This window comes from Carassius auratus, chromosome 34 (assembly GCF_003368295.1).
Source record: "Carassius auratus strain Wakin chromosome 34, ASM336829v1, whole genome shotgun sequence".
Taxonomy (NCBI): domain Eukaryota; kingdom Metazoa; phylum Chordata; class Actinopteri; order Cypriniformes; family Cyprinidae; genus Carassius; species Carassius auratus.
In genome coordinates, this window is record NC_039276.1 from 1,053,917 (window position 1) to 1,074,415 (window position 20,499).

Sequence of the window (20,499 nt, forward strand, 5' to 3'; positions counted from 1 at the left end):
TATATATATATATATATATATATATATATATACATATATATATATATATATATATTGAAAACTATTCAAGTGGAAACTAATTTAAAATATTAATAAACATTATAATAACATCTCAATGGTACAGAAATAACACTATTCTCAACTTATTAAAGAAAAAAAATTAATTAAAATTATCAGAATTTGAACAAGAAAAGCAAATTTTGTCCAGACAAAATATGAATGTTAGCTTTACAAATCCAGACTAAGTGAAAGAAGATTTTTTTTAAAAGCCTTAAATTAAAAGTTTTAATATAGATGGATAAATAAATATTTTAAATATATTTTTGTGTATATTTCATAATATTTTATATATTTTTTTTATATAATTAGTTATTAGTTATTTATTTATTTAATTCCAAAAACCTATTTAGTTTCCTTCAAACTAAGTCAGTTTCATCAAGGTCAAATTAATTTATAGTATAATAAGTGAAAATTAACTATTAGGTCTGTCAAACTAAATCTTATTACATAACTACAACGTAAACACATTTACAGAGGTTTATTTATTTAATGTATTGCATGTATCATATTATGCTGTATCATTTTTATGAGTCATTTGAAGAAATTGTGCAAGAGAACTCAAAAGCAAAACATGCCAACATACAAAACAGATTTGCAAACACATGGACTTGTGTTTCTAAACATGCGGTTAGTTTCATGTTTCATCATGTGTTTTCATCATTGTTTGTTCCTGCAATCCGTGACCAATTATAACAGACATGAGACCCATCTAGGGGTTAAAACCCAGCAGGATTATTAGACTAATAACTTACTATATAATGCTTTTATTTTTTCTCACCGAACAGAGACCGGTGCATTTCTGTCTTTCTTTGCCAATTGGTTTATTTCTAAAACAAAGGCCAAAATGCGTCACGTCAGTCTAGTTTTCCCAACATCCAGACACAAACCCCAATGTTAATCGTGTCATTGTGATAATGTCCTGCCAACGCTGATGTCTTAAGAGTCTGAATGCTTTCAAACTCAACAGTGTGCAGTTATTGTGCAATCTGTCAGTTGAGCAAGAGTCTTAGAAAGTGTTCAGACATGAAGACAATAAATTTACTAAAAACTATAATGACACGAAAGGGTGTGTCCGCCTCAGGTTTCTGTTTCTTCATCTCTACTCGTCATTTGAATTATTGGCTTGACAATTCAACATATTCTGTCATTGTACATATTTCGATTTATCTTAAAAATTCATTTTATAAAGGTTAGGGCTGTGTATTATTATATGCATTTCTGATAACGATAAATAAACAATATTTTTCTGAGTATGTTTTTGTGCTTCTACTTTTAGGCCTGTCATGGTAAAATTATTGCTTTAACAGCGTGTGATGTTATACTACAGAGAATGTCGCTCAATTTGCACAAAATAAAACCCAAAACAATCAAAAACACAAGTTGGGAGTCTATCAGAAATGCAGTTAGAATGTCTTATAATTGAAGTTATCAAAGCAAAACATACCCATGTATGTGATATTGTGTTATATATTTATAAGATATGAACTAATATTGACCAAAAAAAATCACAATATTTTGGCTGATTTTTTCGATAACAATAATTAAATGAAGCGTGTTTTTGTGATTAAAGAGGTATTTTAGCTGGTTTAAAGGACCCGTTCTTCATGATCCCATGATTTAAACTTTAGTTAGTGTGTAATGTTGTTGTTAGAGTATAAATAATATCTGTAAAATTCTAACGCTCAAAGTTCAATGCCAAGCGAGATATTTGATTTAACAGAATCCGCCTACAAAAAACGACCCGTTTGGACTACATCCCTCTACTTTCTGCAGTAATGACGTCACTAAAACAGTTTTTTGACTAACCTCCGCCCACATGAATACACAAAAAGGGGGCGTGGCCTTGTTGAGCTCTAACGGAGAAGAGGAAGAGCTGGGTTTGTGAGCTCTCTTTGTTGCCGAAACCAAAAATAAATAAATAAGACGATATTCCGTGTAAAATGTAACTCACTCAATATTAAGCATCTCTGGTCTTACACTTTCTGAACTCTGCAACATCTCCAAGATGCTTCAAGAAAGCTACCCGAAAAATATGTGCAAGTGCACCCAGGGCAAAAACTAATTTAAACGCAAAGTATGGTGATATTGATTTGATTGACATTGTTTTTGAAAGCATCCTCACTTTACAGCATTTTTTACACAAGTGTCTAAACCTTTCTCAGTACTGTAGCTTTGCAGGAAGGTTCTTCTGGATTTAGTCTTTTTGAGTTTCTTGTATTTCAGACTGATGATGATCAGATCAGATCTCTGTGTGCAGCGCTGGATGCTGTTAGACTCCTCGTGCATGGAAAAATCTCACTGGATTATCACAATTAATTGAAATAGGAATGTTTGGAAATATAAAATTACATTTCCTAATGACACACTACAGTAAAAGATGGAAATAACAGACTGAAAACCCAAATTATTATTATTTTTTATTATTATTATTTTAAATACCAATAAAACTTTTGCACAGTAGTTTATATTTATAATCTGGACAATACAATTTATTTTGTTTTCGATATGAATCTGATACTTTTAAAGTCCAGTTTGGGAAATATCCATACAATACTTCTAAACTGAACTTTTAAATTAAATAAATAAATTAACTACTAAGAGTCAAATGGGTAAAGTTATACCCACTTAATATTATATTTGAAACACATTTGAGCATTCATTACGAGTTTTTAGCAACTTATTAGGTTATATTATTGATCACACGTGGTTAAAATATGTTTACTGTAGTGGTAACCATGGAAATCTACAAAATACTATTGAACTACAATCACTTTAGTAAAACCATGGTTCATTTTCATAAGGGACTGTAAGGCTCCTGCATGCATGAAATGCAACCTTTTTATTCTGACAGTATATTATTTATATTAACATTACAGAATAACATGACCAATATGAACTTTTAACAACTTAATTTGAATAAACGTAACTGCACAAACAATTTCAGTTTGTTTATTTATTTATTTTTTCTGTCCTCTGATACGCACTTTTCTGGGATGCATTTCCCAAATGCTTCAATGGTTTCTTATGATGCTTTTGGGAAACGCAGCTGTTTGAATGCACAGAAGTGAGTGAACGCTCTCTGATTGATTAGTTCTGTCTTACAACAATTGCATGTGTTCAGATGAGCAATACAATAGCTAGTTTTATCATACACAATTATTATTCGTCCAATCCAGTGCATATTGCATGCATTATTATTATTATTATCATTGCAAGCATTAATTTGTTTTTGATAAACAAAATCATTGGTTAAAAAAAGAAGAAAAATAAAGCTTAGTAGTTTAAAATATCAATTCCATTCATAATTGAATATATACCACAAATATTTGACAAACATATTTGTCTTATAGAGTCGATTTTTGAGTTGCGCGAAACGAACTTCGACCGATTTCGCCCCGATATAAATGCTAAAATTATTTTAGATTCTGCTAAAAGTTATTAGGTAAATAAACATATAATTAAAACGTCAATCAAGCTCAGTTTCTCAGACACAGTGTTCAGTTGTGAAGCAGGGCGGAATAAAGAGGGCGGGCGCGAATAGAGGAAACATCCTCGTTTATCGGCAAATACGGCAGAGATGGATGAAAGAGTTAATTTGGTTTAACCGCATGTTTCATTAACCTGTGGATGAAAGACAAGCTTCAGCAAGAGTTCAGCGAGTCGTGTTCACATGGGGTTTGTGTTTGGGGCGTCAGTCTGTCTCCTCTCGCAGGGATGTCCGCTCAAGGGTTACTGAACAGCGTCTTCTCGTGTTCCTCTTCGGGCTCTAAGACCCTCGCGAAGAGGAAACTGCAGCAGACTCGCAGTTTGGACTCTGCGCTGGTCCGGAGCTGCGGGACGCCCGGTGACCCCGGAGACCCCGACGGGCATCGCTCCGTGTGCTGGAGCTCGAGCTCCACAGCTGGATTCACCGACAGCCGAAGCGCCCCGGAGAGTCTCTCCTCCTCAAGTTTATCGGCATCTTCCGACGCGTCGTCGATCTCCAGTCTTCACTTCGACCACAGGAGCGGAAAACGCAACGCGTCCAGGGATTTATCGCTCAACATCTCTGGTTCAAACAACATCTTCTCACCGAGGAAGTGGCTTCAGAGAAAGCTGCCTCAGTCGGATGCTCTTTCGCACCATCTCTGTAAATCTGAGGTAAGATTATTAAAATGCAATCTATATGAGGATTTCAAACTAAAACTGTAAAACTGTTGTTGACATCAGGCGTCAGTCTATTAAACATGTTTTTGAATAGAAGTTTGCAAATTTCAAAACACAATGTTCTGTCTTTTCATATTGCAATGCGAAAAGTGAGTTTTTTTTTAGTTTTTTTTCATGCATTGTTGACAAATTCACATACATTTATTATGATATAGCCTATTAAATATATGCTTATAGGAGAGTGTTTCTTTTCTTCTTTTTTTTTAATGCTCACTTTGTCTTTTAAGATTTTCTCTACTTTTAATCAACTGTATGCATTTTAAATTGTCATGTGTTGTGACTTTTTTTCCCCTAATATGCAAATATCTAACATAGTCTTGTAATTAATATGAGCACTCATTTAAACCGCACAGTCGTTTTATTACAATTTAAAGAGTGCACACTGGCCGTTTTAACAGAGCAGCTATTTTTAAAGTCAACAATTAGCATTTTATCTTGGCAGTAGATGCATATCATGCCTGAACAGATGCATAATGATGATGGAGCATGAATCCAAGTTTCAGTATTGAGATCGGCACTTTCTGGTTCTTTTTAAATCACCATACCATAACTTCTCATATAATATGGTTGGAATAGTCATTCGTCAAATGTTTTGTCCCGAGGAACCTCCCAATCAATGTATCTTACAAGAGCCAGAACTATAGCTGCAGTGAAGTGAAAAAGTGATGTGACATATATACTGCAGCAAGTTTCAAGAGAAAAAAAAAATGCACAGGCAAGAACAAAAACAATGTTTAATGGAAATTCATTTATGGAGTCTATGACTAGTGGATGATGCTGTTTCTTGAAGGTTGGGAACAGATCAAACGGAGGTTGGATGTTTGATCCTCCACAGAGCAACAGAGACAGTGAAGGTTCTGGAAAGAGGCTCGTACATTGTTTTGATGGAACCACCAAGTCACACTTGCTTAGTGATGATAGAGGATGGGAAAAAACATAAACCTGTAGGAGTGTATTGAGGTAAGAGGGCGCCAATCCTGTGACAGGCTGACGTCAAACCTTGAATTTAATGCAGCCGGCTGAAGATAACCAGTGGAGTGTGACCAAGAAGCCTGCGACATGGACTCTGTCTGGTTGATTGACGCTCAGACACGCAGAGAGTGTGGACTGGAGGATCTAGTGCTTCAACTCATTGAAGGCAGTAGACAGCACTGGTAGGATGAAGACAGATGACTTGGCGTGAGCTCTTGCTAGCTGCAGGGTTTCAGCTGCAGACAACAGGGAAGTCTTCATGGAATGTCCGCTTTCCTCCACTGCTGAATCCAATACAAATATAAAATCCTAACCCTAAAGACAGCTGAAGATATTGAACTCATACAGTGGTTTAGCTGCTGATCCCGACTTTAATAAATGCATTATCTTCAAACCATTTTACTCTACACCAAATACCACTGGGAAAAAATGAGAATAATTCAATGCAATAAAGTGTGCATTGTTGCTGTCGTTGTCAGCTGATTGAAAAATTGTATTTGCATGCATGCTTATAATGACAAATTAATGTGCAGTAAATGGGACTTTATTAAAGTGCAACCTGTTCTCAAGAAGTTTAGGATAAATGAATGTGGCATTAATCTCACACTTGCCAAGAAATGCCAATAAAAGTGCTTGTTTTTTTTTGTTTGTTTTTTTGTAGTAGCTTTGCAAAGATAAGTAATTTGAACTAATGACCAGAGACAAATCAACAAACCCCTCTTTAAAAATTAATGCATGCTTAAAGAAAAAAAGTCTAACTGTGGCCACAATATTAAGAAATCAAAACACCAAATTTGTAGATGTTTGTGTTGGCCAGCCCAAAGGGGAGCTCTCTTTGTAACAGTTACCTAACCTCTCAGGAATCTGGAGTTTATAAAGCTCCTCCTATAAAGCAGTTCAGCTGTGTCTTTTAGAGCACTGCTTTTTCTATTATCTGGCCAATGAAACAGACAGGCAGCAATAGCCAGACTTTGTTTTACTGGCACCTGGAATCTCTTTTACAAACCACATGTGCAAAAAAAAGTCCTAAATATCGGCTTTGAAAACCGAATCAGTGCAATAAAGTCTGTGCACTGTATGCTTTGATTTATCTTGAGCATTCACAGTGGCTCATTTGCAGATTAGTATTCTTCTTAACCAAACACAACAGTATTACGTGTGCATCTTTGCTTCCCTTTGGCTTCTTTGCCGGAGACGCAGACGGTTTCAGAGAATCAGTTGCAGTCACAAGCTTAACAATGTTTAGATCTCGAAGCAAAGTGCTCTGATATATCTCGCTAAAATACAGCCACTTTAAACTTTTATGGGACTGCTTTTAACTTGTTTTATCCGAATTCCCATTTTTGGTCAAATCGCATTTGTCTGTGCTCTTAGACTGGCTGAAAATATTAGATGTTATGATAAACGTTTTATCGAGAAGTTGCTGTGAAATTTTATTTATTCATTGGCATTATCTGAAAAACAACCAAACAACAATGGAAACGGCATATGCTCTTTCAATATATTCTTTGAAAACAATTAAACCGAAGGAGCTTTTTGTCAGTAGGCCCACATTGTTCTTTTCTAGGACTGTACACACTGTTGCATAAACTCTGGAGCTCTTTGTACTGTGTTTGAAGAAAGCGTGTAGTTCTTCAGTGAAGTGACATCTGGTTTACATGAAGTCTGCGTCCGCTTCTATTTCTCACAGCAGAGCAGCATGACATGATCTTTGGCAGCGCTACCCATGCACATACTTCTTCCCACTGGAGACTGTCAACTGAGCACCACAGGGTCTTTACCATCACCACCGATAAAACTAACATGTACTTTTGATTGCCAATGGAGCACCTCATGGGAACGTCTAAAATTAGGCAGCATTTGAAGTTATTTTGCATTACATTGTTTCCCTTCCCATTCTTTGGAAGCGTTTGTTTTGACAGGTTGCAGTGATTCAAAACTGTTGAGTGTAGATGGCAGGATCTTTTACATTGAGAAGCATTGCAGAATATGTGGTTCGTTCACAGGCCGTTGGAAGTGGGGCATGTTCACGAAGTCTGACTCACCTTGAGCTGTTTTCAGTTGGAGCAGAGCCAGCTTTAAAGACTGTGAGTTTTTCAGAGTTTTTCGCTAAATGGTTTAGATTATTGCATCTTTTCAAGGACAAGTATAGTTGCATGCAACAAACATCTCTGATCCCCAAAGTCATGCATCTGATGAGTGGAAAAAGTTTGGACCCTTTCTAGCTACGTACATTAAAGCAATTGCAACATCAGTATCAGCATAACCTTTAACCTTTTGCATTTTCTCTGCCAATCATGTATGTGTAATGCAGTGCACGCACACACACACTCACACACACATGTGCAGCACATGTTTATGTTCAGAGGCGTACTGAAGAATCGTGGCCCTGTGTTAAAGGAAGAGTAATAACCCCGAAATTAAAACCTGACCCTCAGGCCATTCCTGATTAGGATGAATTTGTTTTCTTCATCAGATTTGTAGAAATGTTGCATTGCATCACTTGCTCTCCAATGGATGCTCTGCAGTGAATGGGTGCCGTCAGAACGAGAGTCCAAAAACATCACAATAATCCACAGCACTCCAGTCCATCAGTTAACATCTTGGGAAGGCAAAGCTGAAACGAATCCATCATTAAGACATTTTTAACGTCAAAACATTGCTTCTGGCTAAAATGTTAGAGTCCATATCCATAATTGCTTTGTCCAGTGAAAAGATCTGGTCTGAATCAGAGTACACAAGCCAGAACAGATCGAAACAAACATGTCTAAAGTGAGAGACAACAGAGGATCCATTGGTGAGCAAGTGATGTAATGCTATATTTTTTCCCAAATCTGACGAAAAACAATCTCATCTACATCTGGGATGGCCTGAGGGTAAAGACATTATCGGCAAATTCCTATTTTGGACTGACATATTCCTTTAAAATGCTTTAACCAAAGGGTCAAGGTTTGTCTGATTGAGATAGTCCTGCTGGAATTCATAAATGCACCAAACTGGGGGCAAAAAGGATTTTTTCTTGATTGTCGTATATTTAAATGTAGATTGGTTTTCTGCTAAAAATTAATAAATACATACACATTTCGTTTCATTTCACGAATTCTATTTAGAGGCTCTTTAATGCATGAAAGTGGCTTATTTCTGTCCTCTAATCTTGAATTGGTTTTGGAAAAATAACTTTTTCTCCTAAGAAGTCTTACACATTTCAATGCTCCAGATCATGGCTGCACACATAATAGTAATAATAAAAATCATAAAAATCAAGATAATGATTGCACAATTGACTTAATCGTGCAAATAGATGATTGCAGCATTCCATTAAGGTCGGCTAGTTGCATTAAAGCTTTTTTACAACACATCGATTGATCATAATAAGGGACTTGTCTGTGTTTGCACATGCGTTCAGTGATGAATCAGATGCATCAGTCTATTCTAATAGACCTGTGAATGGTGACAGCTGTTCCTAAAGCGTGCATGAGTCACAATTTAATGTTCTGTTTCACTTCTGCTTGCCGTTGCAAATGACGACACTTTTGCATGGACAAGCATCTCTCGCTTTATTGTGTTTGTTTATTGCAAAGAGTTTTGTTTCTATGGCACTCAGTTTTTTCCAGCTTCATGTATCAATTAAATCCACTCAATCTTGATTATTTCCCCACACCAGTTTCCTTTGGAGTCAGGTTGGAAAGAGTTGAAATAAGCGAGAGGAAGATGTGTTTCCGTTGTCAGACAGCCACTGTATGACTTTCATGTGTTCTTCTCCGAGGGTGCGTCCTGACTGACTCAGTGATGTTGAAACCCAGAATGCCGTACTTCCTGTTTCTTTGTGCCACTTTGTCGGGGGTTTGGCACCGGGAACAAGATCAAGTCATTATTTATTATGCTCTTACATTATCAGAGCTATTAAATAGGATTGTTCAGGACATTCATGAATAACTGAACTATTTGTACCTTTTTTTTATCATTTATTAGTATTGTTTGGTTAAAGAGGCAGTTGAATTGGAGATTTGACTCTATTTTAGTTCATGAGTTTGAATTTGAAGCGGAGTGACTCACAGGTCTCATACGAATTTACATTTAGAATTTAATTGACAGAAAGAGGAATTTATTTATTTTTTTTTTAAGTTACATTTTACTATTCCAACATATGTGCAAGAACAGATTAGAATGTTTTAAGGTTTGACGTGAAAGTGACAGTAAATATATTCGTAATGTTACATTTCAAATAAAAGCTGTTCTTTTGATATTCTGTTCATCAAAGAATCCTGGAAAATAAAATGTATCAAGGTTTCCACAAAAATATGTTCTTAATATCAACTAAAATAAAGACTAATGATGATGAGTAATGATGCTGAAAATTCAGCTATGATCACAGGAATAAATTACATTTTACTACACATTGACGTAGAAAATGCGTTTTGAAATTGTAAAAATATTTACAATTTTTACTGTATTTTTGATCAAATTAATGCATCCTTGGTGAGCAGGGGGAAAAACAGCAGGAATTGATCTGGAATTTGGAGTTGCATAATCTGAATCAAAAATGACGTGAACCCTTTCTTTTGTCTGGTATTTGTCACTGTGTACTTTTCTTTCCAAAGCCACTACACAAACAGCAGTGCGTCACAAAGCATGTGTCCACTTGTTTTACTGTGTCATTCTTCAGGGAAAGACGTGACACTCCCAGAGGACTCACTTTCTTCCCTTCGGTGACTCAATAGCTGGAAGCGATAAGTCTGTAAAAGTGACATTCTCACAATAAACCGTATAACAATGCTGTGAAGCTGTACAAAAAGAAATCCTTCAGTCAAGAGCAGTGAGTGATTTTCTCTGTCCTTTCTTGTTTGATTAATATTTAACACACAGTCTGCGGCAGGAATACAAGGCTGCTGTCACTTTAAGAGCCGCGTGGATCCAATTTACTGTTACACACGTATTTTAATTCTCAACTGTTTGTTAACTTATTACATAACTAACAATCATTTATGTGATTAATCACTAAGTGCTGCATTTTGACACATTTTTGCATGCGTTTAACTGTTTAGAAATGCACATTAAGGTAAAAGCATCAATGCATGTTCTCTTTTGCACTTTTAAAAACATGAATAAATCTAATAAACTTTAATAAATCAAGTACGTCCCATGTTGCTAAAGTCATGCTACTGTACAAGGTTTTACTGATTTGCATGTGAAATTGGGTTTTTATGGAAGAGCGAAAGAACACTGCTGGGAAACTGCTGTTTTATCTTGGTTATTGAAATCGAAATCAAATCTGTATTTTAAATTAATTGCACAGCTCATAACACACAAATAACTCCTATTATCTACTTTTTTAAAAAATACTTCTTTGTGTGTGTTTTGCTATTTCAAAACCAAAACAAATTGATGAAATGAATGTGGATAGCAGCTCAGATTACTTGTTCTTTGGGGAGAAATGTTTGAGAGCTTTTGGTTGCAGACTTTGGTTTCTTGGGAAATCTGAGTAGTTTGAGATTTGTTTGTGATTGCTTCTGAAACTCTAGTGAAAATGCATGAGATTAAGAATGCAATAAAAGAGTTTCATTGCTGTTGAGAAGAAACTGAGATTTAAAAGAGATCTCACTCGTGTTTTTCCTATCCTATGGGAAGCGGACTCGCATGATGCATTGGCTCAAGCGTAGCTAGCGTGAAGACAGCATTTAGTAAGAAAGCAGCACTGTTTGTTTTCCTTAAGACATTCTTCAGAGAAGCCTTTGAATCCCCAAGCTCTTATTTCCTATCAAGACGAAAGTGGCTAAACTGATCCAGAGAGAGAAAAACCACAGGAAAACTGAGTTTTCTCAAGTCTCAGGAAATCTGTTAGATCACTGTCTGCATTTCAGTTTTTTTTTTTTTTTTTTTTTATATCAGCATATATTTGTAGGACTGCATGATTTGGGGAATTTTTATTTATTTCTGGGGGGAAAAGTTATTTAATATGCAAAAATAAATAAATAAAAAAGGCACAACTTGCCAAAATTTTGTGATTTATAAATCAATAATTATAATAATAATTATTATTATCATTATGGTTATTATTACTTCTAAATAAAAATCTAAAAATTACTAAATAAAAACAAAATAAGAAATATTACTATTGTTATACAAAATAAAATAAAAATATTTAATAATAATTAATTGCAATACTATTTAATATTTAATCATATTTAAATGATATTTAAAATTGTAATAAATAATAATATTTATGGCTTAATTTTATTTTCAAACATTAAACCATTTAACTTTTTCGCTAATCCATCCTTTAAAATCAGATATTCGCAGTAAGCCGTATCACGATCTTTTTTTTTTTTTTATCAATTGTGTGGCCCTTTTGTATTTTTAAATACATTTTAATAGAATTGATAAAACTATACAATATCGACAGTATTTATAAATCACTCAGAACTGAATGAAAACAATGGCATGTGTTAAATCAATGTAATGCTGTTAAACATTGCATCATTTAAATTATTTTGAACATCGACAGATTTGTAAACATTTCTATGTACATTTTTACATATAATAGCATTTTGAAGCTGTTCATACAGTACGCTGATATAGTACATGTTATAAAATATGTGTGTGTTAGAAGCACATGTTATGAATGAATACTAATGAGATCATGTTGGTGGAATCGCAGCTGGGCCTGAAATTACCATCGGACACAAATGTGATGCTCATTTGATGATGCTCAAGTATCTGTTGTTAGACAGCTGTTCGGATGAAGCTGTTTTATGTTGATGAGCGAGGCTTTCATTTCGGCTAAGTGTAGTGGTTGAGTGGCACTACAGCACCAAAGGATGAAGCAACGCGTTTGGGGTTTTCTCTTAATATCTTTTAAATTAAAATGTTCACAAGTCTTCTGCTCACTGTTAACATTTTGTCTTACCTGGGCTATTGTACATTGTGTTGTTGATGCATTGGATGTTAATGACTGCAGTACATCCCATGTGGGGTTCTTTGCCTTATCTAATATTTATATTTTATTATACAATTCTAGAAATGGAACTATTGGAATTAGTGGAACACAAGAATACTGCCAAAAAAAAAAAAAGCTACAACAGACGCAAAGTTTCTTGAGGAAATGCAATACTTTTGAAAGAGAATGCAAATGTTTTATGAGTGAATGTCAATTTTCTTGAGAAAACACAATACATATTTAAGAGAAAGTAAAAGCATTGAAATATATTTTTCCTGTTGATATTTTACTTTAAAATTTAAAAACGTACTGTATACACTACTGTTAAAAAGTTGTAAATGTTTTTGAAATAAGTTTCTTTTCTGCATTAATTTACAGTAAAAATTGTGAAAAAATATTACAATTTAAAATTAGTGATTTTTATGTTAATATGTTTTAAAGTGTAATTTATTTCTGTGATGCTCCGCTGTATTTTCAGCATCATTCCTCCAGTCTTCAGTGTCACATGATCTTCAGAAATCATGAAAATATGATGATTTACTGCTCAAGAAACATTTCTGATTATTATCAATGTTGAACACGGTTGTGCTGCACAATATTTCTATGCATGCAATGTTCCATTTTTTTCAAGATTATTATTATTATTATTGTTATTTTGAAAGTTCAAAAGAACATTATTGATTAGAAATTAAACAAATGTTTTTTTTTTTTTTTTTTTTACTTCTAAATGTACCTCTTTAGTTTACCTTTGATTTGGGATGCAGCTTATGTGAAGCCAGGCTTATGTAATACCACATCTTTTTTTGTTTTGTTATCTTGTACGCTGATATTTCTCTGGATTTCAGTGGGAGAGCTCGTCTGCTGTCTGGAAGAGCAGAGATTTTATGCCGGAGAATGATGAACTGCAGGTTTTAGTTGGGTGTGTACTGTAGTACTTAAGCAAGAATGCCATAAGTTAATGTTATGATGACATTTTTCATTAATATTACATGAGTCGGATGAACTTTCTCTGTGAAGACTTGACCATTATGGTTCAACACCTTTAAATATCTGTTATATATGGTATAAACGACTTTCATATTGTTCTAACCAGGCCTGGCATCAAGGTATTTGAAGATTTAAAGTCAACTTTATAGGTTGCACAAAGTGAGATCTGAAAACTTTTGACCTGAACATGCCAGACCTCACTGATGCTCTTGGGAGTGAATCCCTGTATCCATGAACCAACATCTAATGGAAAGTCTTTCCACTGTGTGTGTGTGTGTGTGTGTGTTTGCTACTGTGTGTGTGCACTTGGATAGATTAAATGCAGAGCACAAAATCCGAGTATAGGATGCAATGCATCACTTCATTAAAAGTTTGACAAATGTTCAAAATGGTGAACAAAAAGCCATATATTACAATGTATTTTCTTTCTGTCTTTTGCTTTCCCCTGAGAAACCTTTCATTAGCAAAACCTATTCGTTTGCATGCAGAACTATTATAATGGAAATATAACATGTTGGGAGGCAGCGGAACACAGTTCTTTTGCAAGAGAATGGAAAGATTCTCAAGTGAACACAATACCTTTGCAGAAACAAACGAAACACAATGCTTTTGCAAACAATGCAACTGTTTCGCAAGCAAATGCAAAGTAATGTTCTTACTTTTGCAAGATTGAACAAAGTTTCTTAGAAGAACACAATACTTTTTTGAGAGTGAACACACATTTTCTTCACAAAATGCGAAGTTTCATATTGGAACAAGCAAAGTTGGTTTCTCACGGGAACGCAATACTTTTGTGAACAAATGCAAATATTTAGCAAGTCGATGCTAAGGTTCTCTGGGGAACAATAATACTTTTGTGAGAGCGCAAAAACTTTCTTAGTGTAACGAAGTACTTTTGCGAAAACGCAAGCAGATGCAAAGTTAGTTTCTTACTTTTGCAAGAGTGAGTGGATTCTTAGTGGAATCAAATATTTTTGCGAGAACGAACACGTTTCTTGGTGAAATACAATACTTTTTGCTTGAGAACGCAAATGTTTTGCAAGCAAATGCAAAGTTAGTTTCACATGGGAACAAAATACTTTTGCAAGAACAAGCACAACGTTTTTTTGCGGTATGCAATACTTGTATGAGTGCGAACACAACGTTTCTTATCGTAATGCAAAGTTTCTTAGGGGAACAATACTTTTGCAAGAACGAACTAAAATTTTCTTCTTTGATGTTTTGCAAGTAAATGCAACATTTCTTAGGGGAATCATAGTACTTTTCAGAGAACGAATGCAAAGTTTCTTAGTGGAACACAAGTCTTTTACGAATAAATGTAAATATTTTGCAAGAACAGACAAAACACAGATTCTGGAGGGAATGTAATTCTTTGCAAAAGATTGCAAATGTTTTTTGAGCATATCTAAAATTTCCCGTGGAAACACAATAAGTTTACAAGAGAATGCAAAAGCAGTGAAATACATCTTTTTTTTTTCAGCACTATTAGGGACTCCATTTGGTAATGTACCATCTATGAGTAGAAACATATTGAATAATAAAAATAGATGATTCTAAAAATAGATAATAGAAAATAGATGGAAGCAGGTAATGTCTTTGCCCGTGTGCAATGTGTGATTTCATCAGGGTTATTATGCAAGCAGATGAGGAACGGCTGGTGTTTGGATTGAGTGTTGACCTTCTGCAGCTGGGAAGGAAATGCTCAGTGAATGTTTGACTTGTGCTGTGCATGCATTTGGTCCTCTTCTCTAAGTTTATGAGTTTTGGCTTGAGCAGAAAAGTGAAATAAAAAAGTGCAGTTGCATCATGTCACATGAAGGGGAAAACGATCAATATTCAGTTTCCCACACAAAGAGTCGCTACGTGCAAACTAATGCATGAGTAATATGGACTACTGTTTTGTTTTCATTTTTTGGAGCTTGATCATAATGAACTGTTGCATTAAAAAAAAAAGCTTCTTCGAAGGAAATGTGTTCCAGGAAGAATGCATGAATAACTAATGTTTTTAAAGGAATAGATCAACCATGAATGTCATTAAGTTCACCTGTAATTGTTGGAAAGGCCTTAGAAAGGGGTCAGTATTTCTCATTGTTGCTGGACTGTAAGCCTCTTTGGGGCTGGACTCATATGACAGTTTCCACTTCAACGTGGATCAAAGAAAGCATAATCTGGTCAAGGCAGATTTACGGCTGGTTCATCAGAGGTCGTGAGTATCTGCCTGCACAGTCTGTTTCCTTCCTAACCGCTCATTAGGGCTGGACGATACAGAAAAAAAAAGAAAAAAAAAAAAAAAATTCAATAAAAGTATTATAAATGTTGGTATAATTTTTATTTATTTATTTAAATAATTATATAATAATAAGTATATTATGCATATAATAATTAAAAATATATATATATATATAGATTTTTTATAATTACTCATTATTTTACACAGTAATTATAGCTATAATTGAATTACCAGTAGTAAAACATAGTAAATTTAAATGGGATGCACGTTGTTAAATATAGTAAAAACTATGATTAAAATAGTCGAGGTATGTTTTCATAATCAAGACGTTAATATTAATAAGCAGAGGTGATATTACCTATCAGACGGTTTTTATTACACAACACAGGTTGTTCATGATTTGTGAAAAAAGGTCTAACTTGGTCTGAGATTCCTGGCTAAATTGACTTCAGTGGTCATTCCAAGAAAGCCCTAGAAGGTAAAGAGGAGTAAAGGGGAAAACCAACAACACACGAGTGTCTGAAAGGGTCTGGGTTCGATTTCTCAAGTCCAAGGAGATCAGGATGATCAGCGAACGTCTGTGTAGATGCCAGGAATTCTCCAGTGCTTGTCACTGCATGTTCACGGAGACCTGGGCTTATTCTGAAGGAGTATAGAGACACTGTGTGTGTATTTACTGTATCTGTCCAAACATCACAATATAAGAGCAGGACTACCACTGAGAAAGATGACGTGAGCTCTGAGGTTGCTGTAGAAAACACAAGATTTTTAAGAAATAACATCCTGAAATGAGATGCACCATTTTCCAAATGCTTGCACATGGAATAATTATGTTGTATTATGTAATTATGTTGTTGAAAGAAGTCTCTTCTGCTCAGCAAGGCTGCTTTTATTGCATCAAAAAATACAGTAAAAATTGTGAAATATTATTAGAATTTGAAATAACTGTTTTCTGTGTGAATCTGTGTTAAAGTGTAATTTATTTCTGTGATGCTCCGCTGTATTTTCAGCATCATTCCTCCAGTCTTCAGTGTCACATGATCTTCAGAAATCATGAAAATATGATGATTTACTGCTCAAGAAACATTTCTGATTATTATCAATGTTGAACACAGTTGTGCTGCACAATATTTTTGTACAAACTGTGATACATTATCAGTTGAACATTGGGGAAAATATGTAAAAAAAAGAAAAAAAAAAAGAAAAAAGAAGAGTCATACTTTTATCCAGCACTGAGGCATTAAATAGATCAAAGGTGACAGAAAAGGCATTTATAATGTGGCATAATATTGTTTTCTTTCAAATAAATGCTGTTCTTTTTAATTAAAGCAGTTTAACAAAAACATTAAGTACCATTATTAACAACTGAGTACCAATAATAACTAATAATAATAATAATAGATCAGTAAATCATCATATTATTCTGATTTCTGAAGATCATGTGACACTGAAGACTGGAGGAATGATGCTGAAAATACAGCGGAGCATCACAGAAATAAATTACACTTTAACAGATATTCACATAGAAAACAGCTGTTTTAGATTATAATAATATTTTAAATTTTTATTGCATTTTTGATTAATTAAACGCAGCATTTCGTGAGCAGAAAATACTTATTTATTTCTTATTCAATATTAAAAATGTTAATTGTTCCAAACTTATGACCGGCAGTGTATATTTGCATATATTGTAATGTTTTTTTTTGAAGATGCTGCTTTATTAAAGAGTTTGTCCTTCTCTGTGTCTCTTGTGTGTCTTTCATAGGGAGACTTCACCTGTAAGAAAACAGCCGGTCATCATTTCCACATGCAGTCGGTTTCCATTCAGAGTCTGTCGGAGCTGGAGAGAGTCCGGCTGCAGGAGGTCGCTCTGGTCAGACTGATGAAAGACTTCGATTTGGGATGCCAGATCACCATCCCCAAAGGTACACGCTCTCATTTCAAAACGTCAGAGGCATCCTGAAGTGTCACTTGTTTGATTGCCTTAACATTGTTGTAGTTATTTTCCGTTCTGTTTCTGATGTTTTGAATGTGTCATATCTTTTCCAGATGGCCAGAAGCGGAAAAAGTCACTCCGGAGGAAGCTGGATTCTTTATCGAAAGAAAAGAGAGACAAAGGTGTGCATTTGGTCTGTAGATAAGTGTAGAACATGTATTTTTTCTTTTTCTCAATAGGTTTTAAAATTGGGGATAAAAACAGGAATCACAATATGGTCTAATGTTATTAATAAAATCCAAAAAGTAATGATGTAATTAAATGTGATTGACTTTGACAGTAAAAATGCAAAGAGATTGCTTATGATAATGTTGATAAATTATGACAATTTTTACTGTGATGTTTATATTCTAATTTGTTGTCTTTGGTTGAATTTTTTATTTAGATCACATTTCATCTTCTTCATTTTGAATAAGATGGAAGTTGTACTTTTCAAAATAAGAGTCCCACAATATATTTTTTTAAAATATTTTTTTTAACATATTCAATACAGATATTTTACTAGTATCAGAAAATTAATAATTTTATTGCCCTTTTTAAACACATTATATATATATATATATATATATATATATATATATATATATATATATATATATATATATATATATTATCCTATAACTATTTATTGCTAGTATATATATATATATATATATATATATATATATATATATATATATATATATATATATATATATATATATCTATATATATATAGATATATATATATATATATCTATATATATATATATATATATATATATATATATATATAGGAATTCTGAAATTATATAGACTATATAGACATTTTTAAAACAGTAAAAACAAATAAAAATGACTAAAAATGTAACTAAAATTTACATTTAACAGCAAGCAGAAAATGTAAAAATAAAATAATTGAAAACTATAATAGTATACCATTGATAATTAAAAATAAAAAAATGCACTTTTAGGAATAGACAAAGATATCAGTAGCTATTTGACCTGTTATAATATAAGCACTGGCCAATAACGGTGTCAATAATACACCATTTCACATCAACATTTATGCATTTAGCAGATGCTTTAATCCAAACCAACTTGAAATAGAAGAGCATGAAATGATTGCTCACAGTATTCATAATTATTTTTTATTTAGAAGGAACATCTGAGCATCTGAACAAAGAGTCACGTGATCAGTGACACTCATTTACTCGCGCTTGATTAGTCACACAGAAATACTGCATAGTCTGCTTTTAAATTACATCTTAATATTTAAATCCTAAAACATTTATTTACAGGTTTAAATAATAAATAAATATCACATGTTTGAACTCCTATAGCTCCACTAAGATGATAATATTTGTGACCCTGGAGCACAAAAACAGCCTGAAGCATCTGGGGTATATTTGTAACAATAGCCCAAAAAATTACAAAACATTGTATGGGTCAACCTTTTCCATTTTTCTTTTATGCCAAAAATCATTAGTATATCAAGTAAAGATCATGTTCCATGAAGATATTTTGTAAATTTCCTACCGTAAATATATCAAAATTTAGTAATATGCATTGCTAAGAATTCATTTGGAGAACTTTAAAGGCGATTTTCAAATAGCTGTATCTCAGCCAAATATTGCATCATGCATCAATTGAAAGCTTCTTGATCAGCTTTCAGATGATGCATAAATCTCAATTTATAAAACTGACAGGTTTTTGTGGTCCAGGGTCACACATAAAGTGCTTTGACCCAGAATGCAGCGTGACAGCAGTGATCCGCCTGAACAGCTGTGCAGTAAAGTGTGCTGGAATGCAGACGCTCCCGCTGCGCTCCGACGGACATGGGGATATAACAACAACAATCCAAGACGCTCCGATTATTTGTGTTAAAGATCAGACCTTGACGGATTAATTTCAGGTTTACGTTAAACTGCGACTTCTGTGTTTGAAGGCGTGAGATGTTCAGTGTGGAATGTCACAGTGCAAAAATGTTTGTTTATGCCATGTTTTATTATTTATTAAGCCATATCAGATAAGAGTGTCTGTGTGATATTGGTATATATATATATATATATATATAGCACACAACAAAATTACTAAAACTAACTAAAATTAAAATGAAAACTTAATTTTATTAATTAAATGGATTAAAAATTTTAATAAAAAACAATATTGGTATTTTAATGATACACAAAAGCTAATTCTTAATCAAAATCAGGGGCTGCCAAATGAGACGAATATAAATCGAATGTAAAATTAAAGTGAATAAATGTAGCTGCGCTATAATAGTGATTATTGCTTAGTGCGATCATCAAATGAAAGCCTGCAATTTAATGTGTATCTTGGAGAGGTGAGGTTTCCAAGTCACAACATCTAACTACTGGGGTGCCTCAAGGCTCAGTTCTTGGACCACTTCTCTTCTCTGTCTACATGGCATCATTAGGTTCTGTCATTTAGAAACATGGCTTTTCATACCACTGCTATGCTGATGACACTCAACTCTACCTCTCATTCGCATCTCAGCTTGTCTAACAGATATTTCTTGCTGCATTTAGGTAAATGGGTGTAGAGCTAGTGGTAGTTTTGTAGGCAAACATCAATGCCTTGAATTTTATGCGAGCAGCTATTGGAAGCCAGTGCAAATTGATAAACAGAGGTGTGACGTGCATTCTTTTTGGCTCATTAAAAATTAATCTTGCTGCCACGTTCTGAATTAATTGTAAAGGTTTGATAGAGCTGGCTGAAAGACCTGCCAAGAGGGCATTGCAATAGTCCAGCCTGGACAGAACAAGAGCTTGAACAAGGAGTTGTGCAGCATGTTCCGAAAGAAAGGGCTTGATTGTTCATCCCAAAGAAGCACAAAGTCACTTTTACGGACTTTTAAATTAAATGTTCCCTCCTGGTGGAATGACCTCCCCAACTCAATCCGAGGAGTCCTTAGCCATCTTCAAGAATTGGCTTAAAATCTCTTCCATCTTTATTTGACCCCGGAACTTTAACACTCACTATTCTAATTATATTATAAAAAAAAAAATCTAACTAACTTTCTAAACCTTTTGTATTAAATTTTTTTTTCATTTATTATGCAATTTTGTGTGTGTGTGTGTGTGTGTGTGTGTGTAAAGACCTCTAACA

General features: G+C 34.0%; 1 protein-coding gene across 1 annotated transcript in view; it reads left to right on the plus strand.

The window, feature by feature from the left end:
• The first annotated feature begins 3,475 nt into the window (after positions 1–3,475).
• LOC113052901 (rho GTPase-activating protein 6-like) overlaps positions 3,476–20,499 on the plus strand; it is a 29,004-nt gene continuing 11,980 nt past the window's right edge. The window contains exons 1-3 of the mRNA XM_026217376.1: positions 3,476–4,200; positions 17,158–17,317; positions 17,442–17,510. Of these exons, the coding sequence (XP_026073161.1) occupies positions 3,688–4,200; positions 17,158–17,317; positions 17,442–17,510 (742 nt within the window). The 5' untranslated portion in view covers positions 3,476–3,687. The remainder of the gene's footprint in view (positions 4,201–17,157; positions 17,318–17,441; positions 17,511–20,499) is intronic.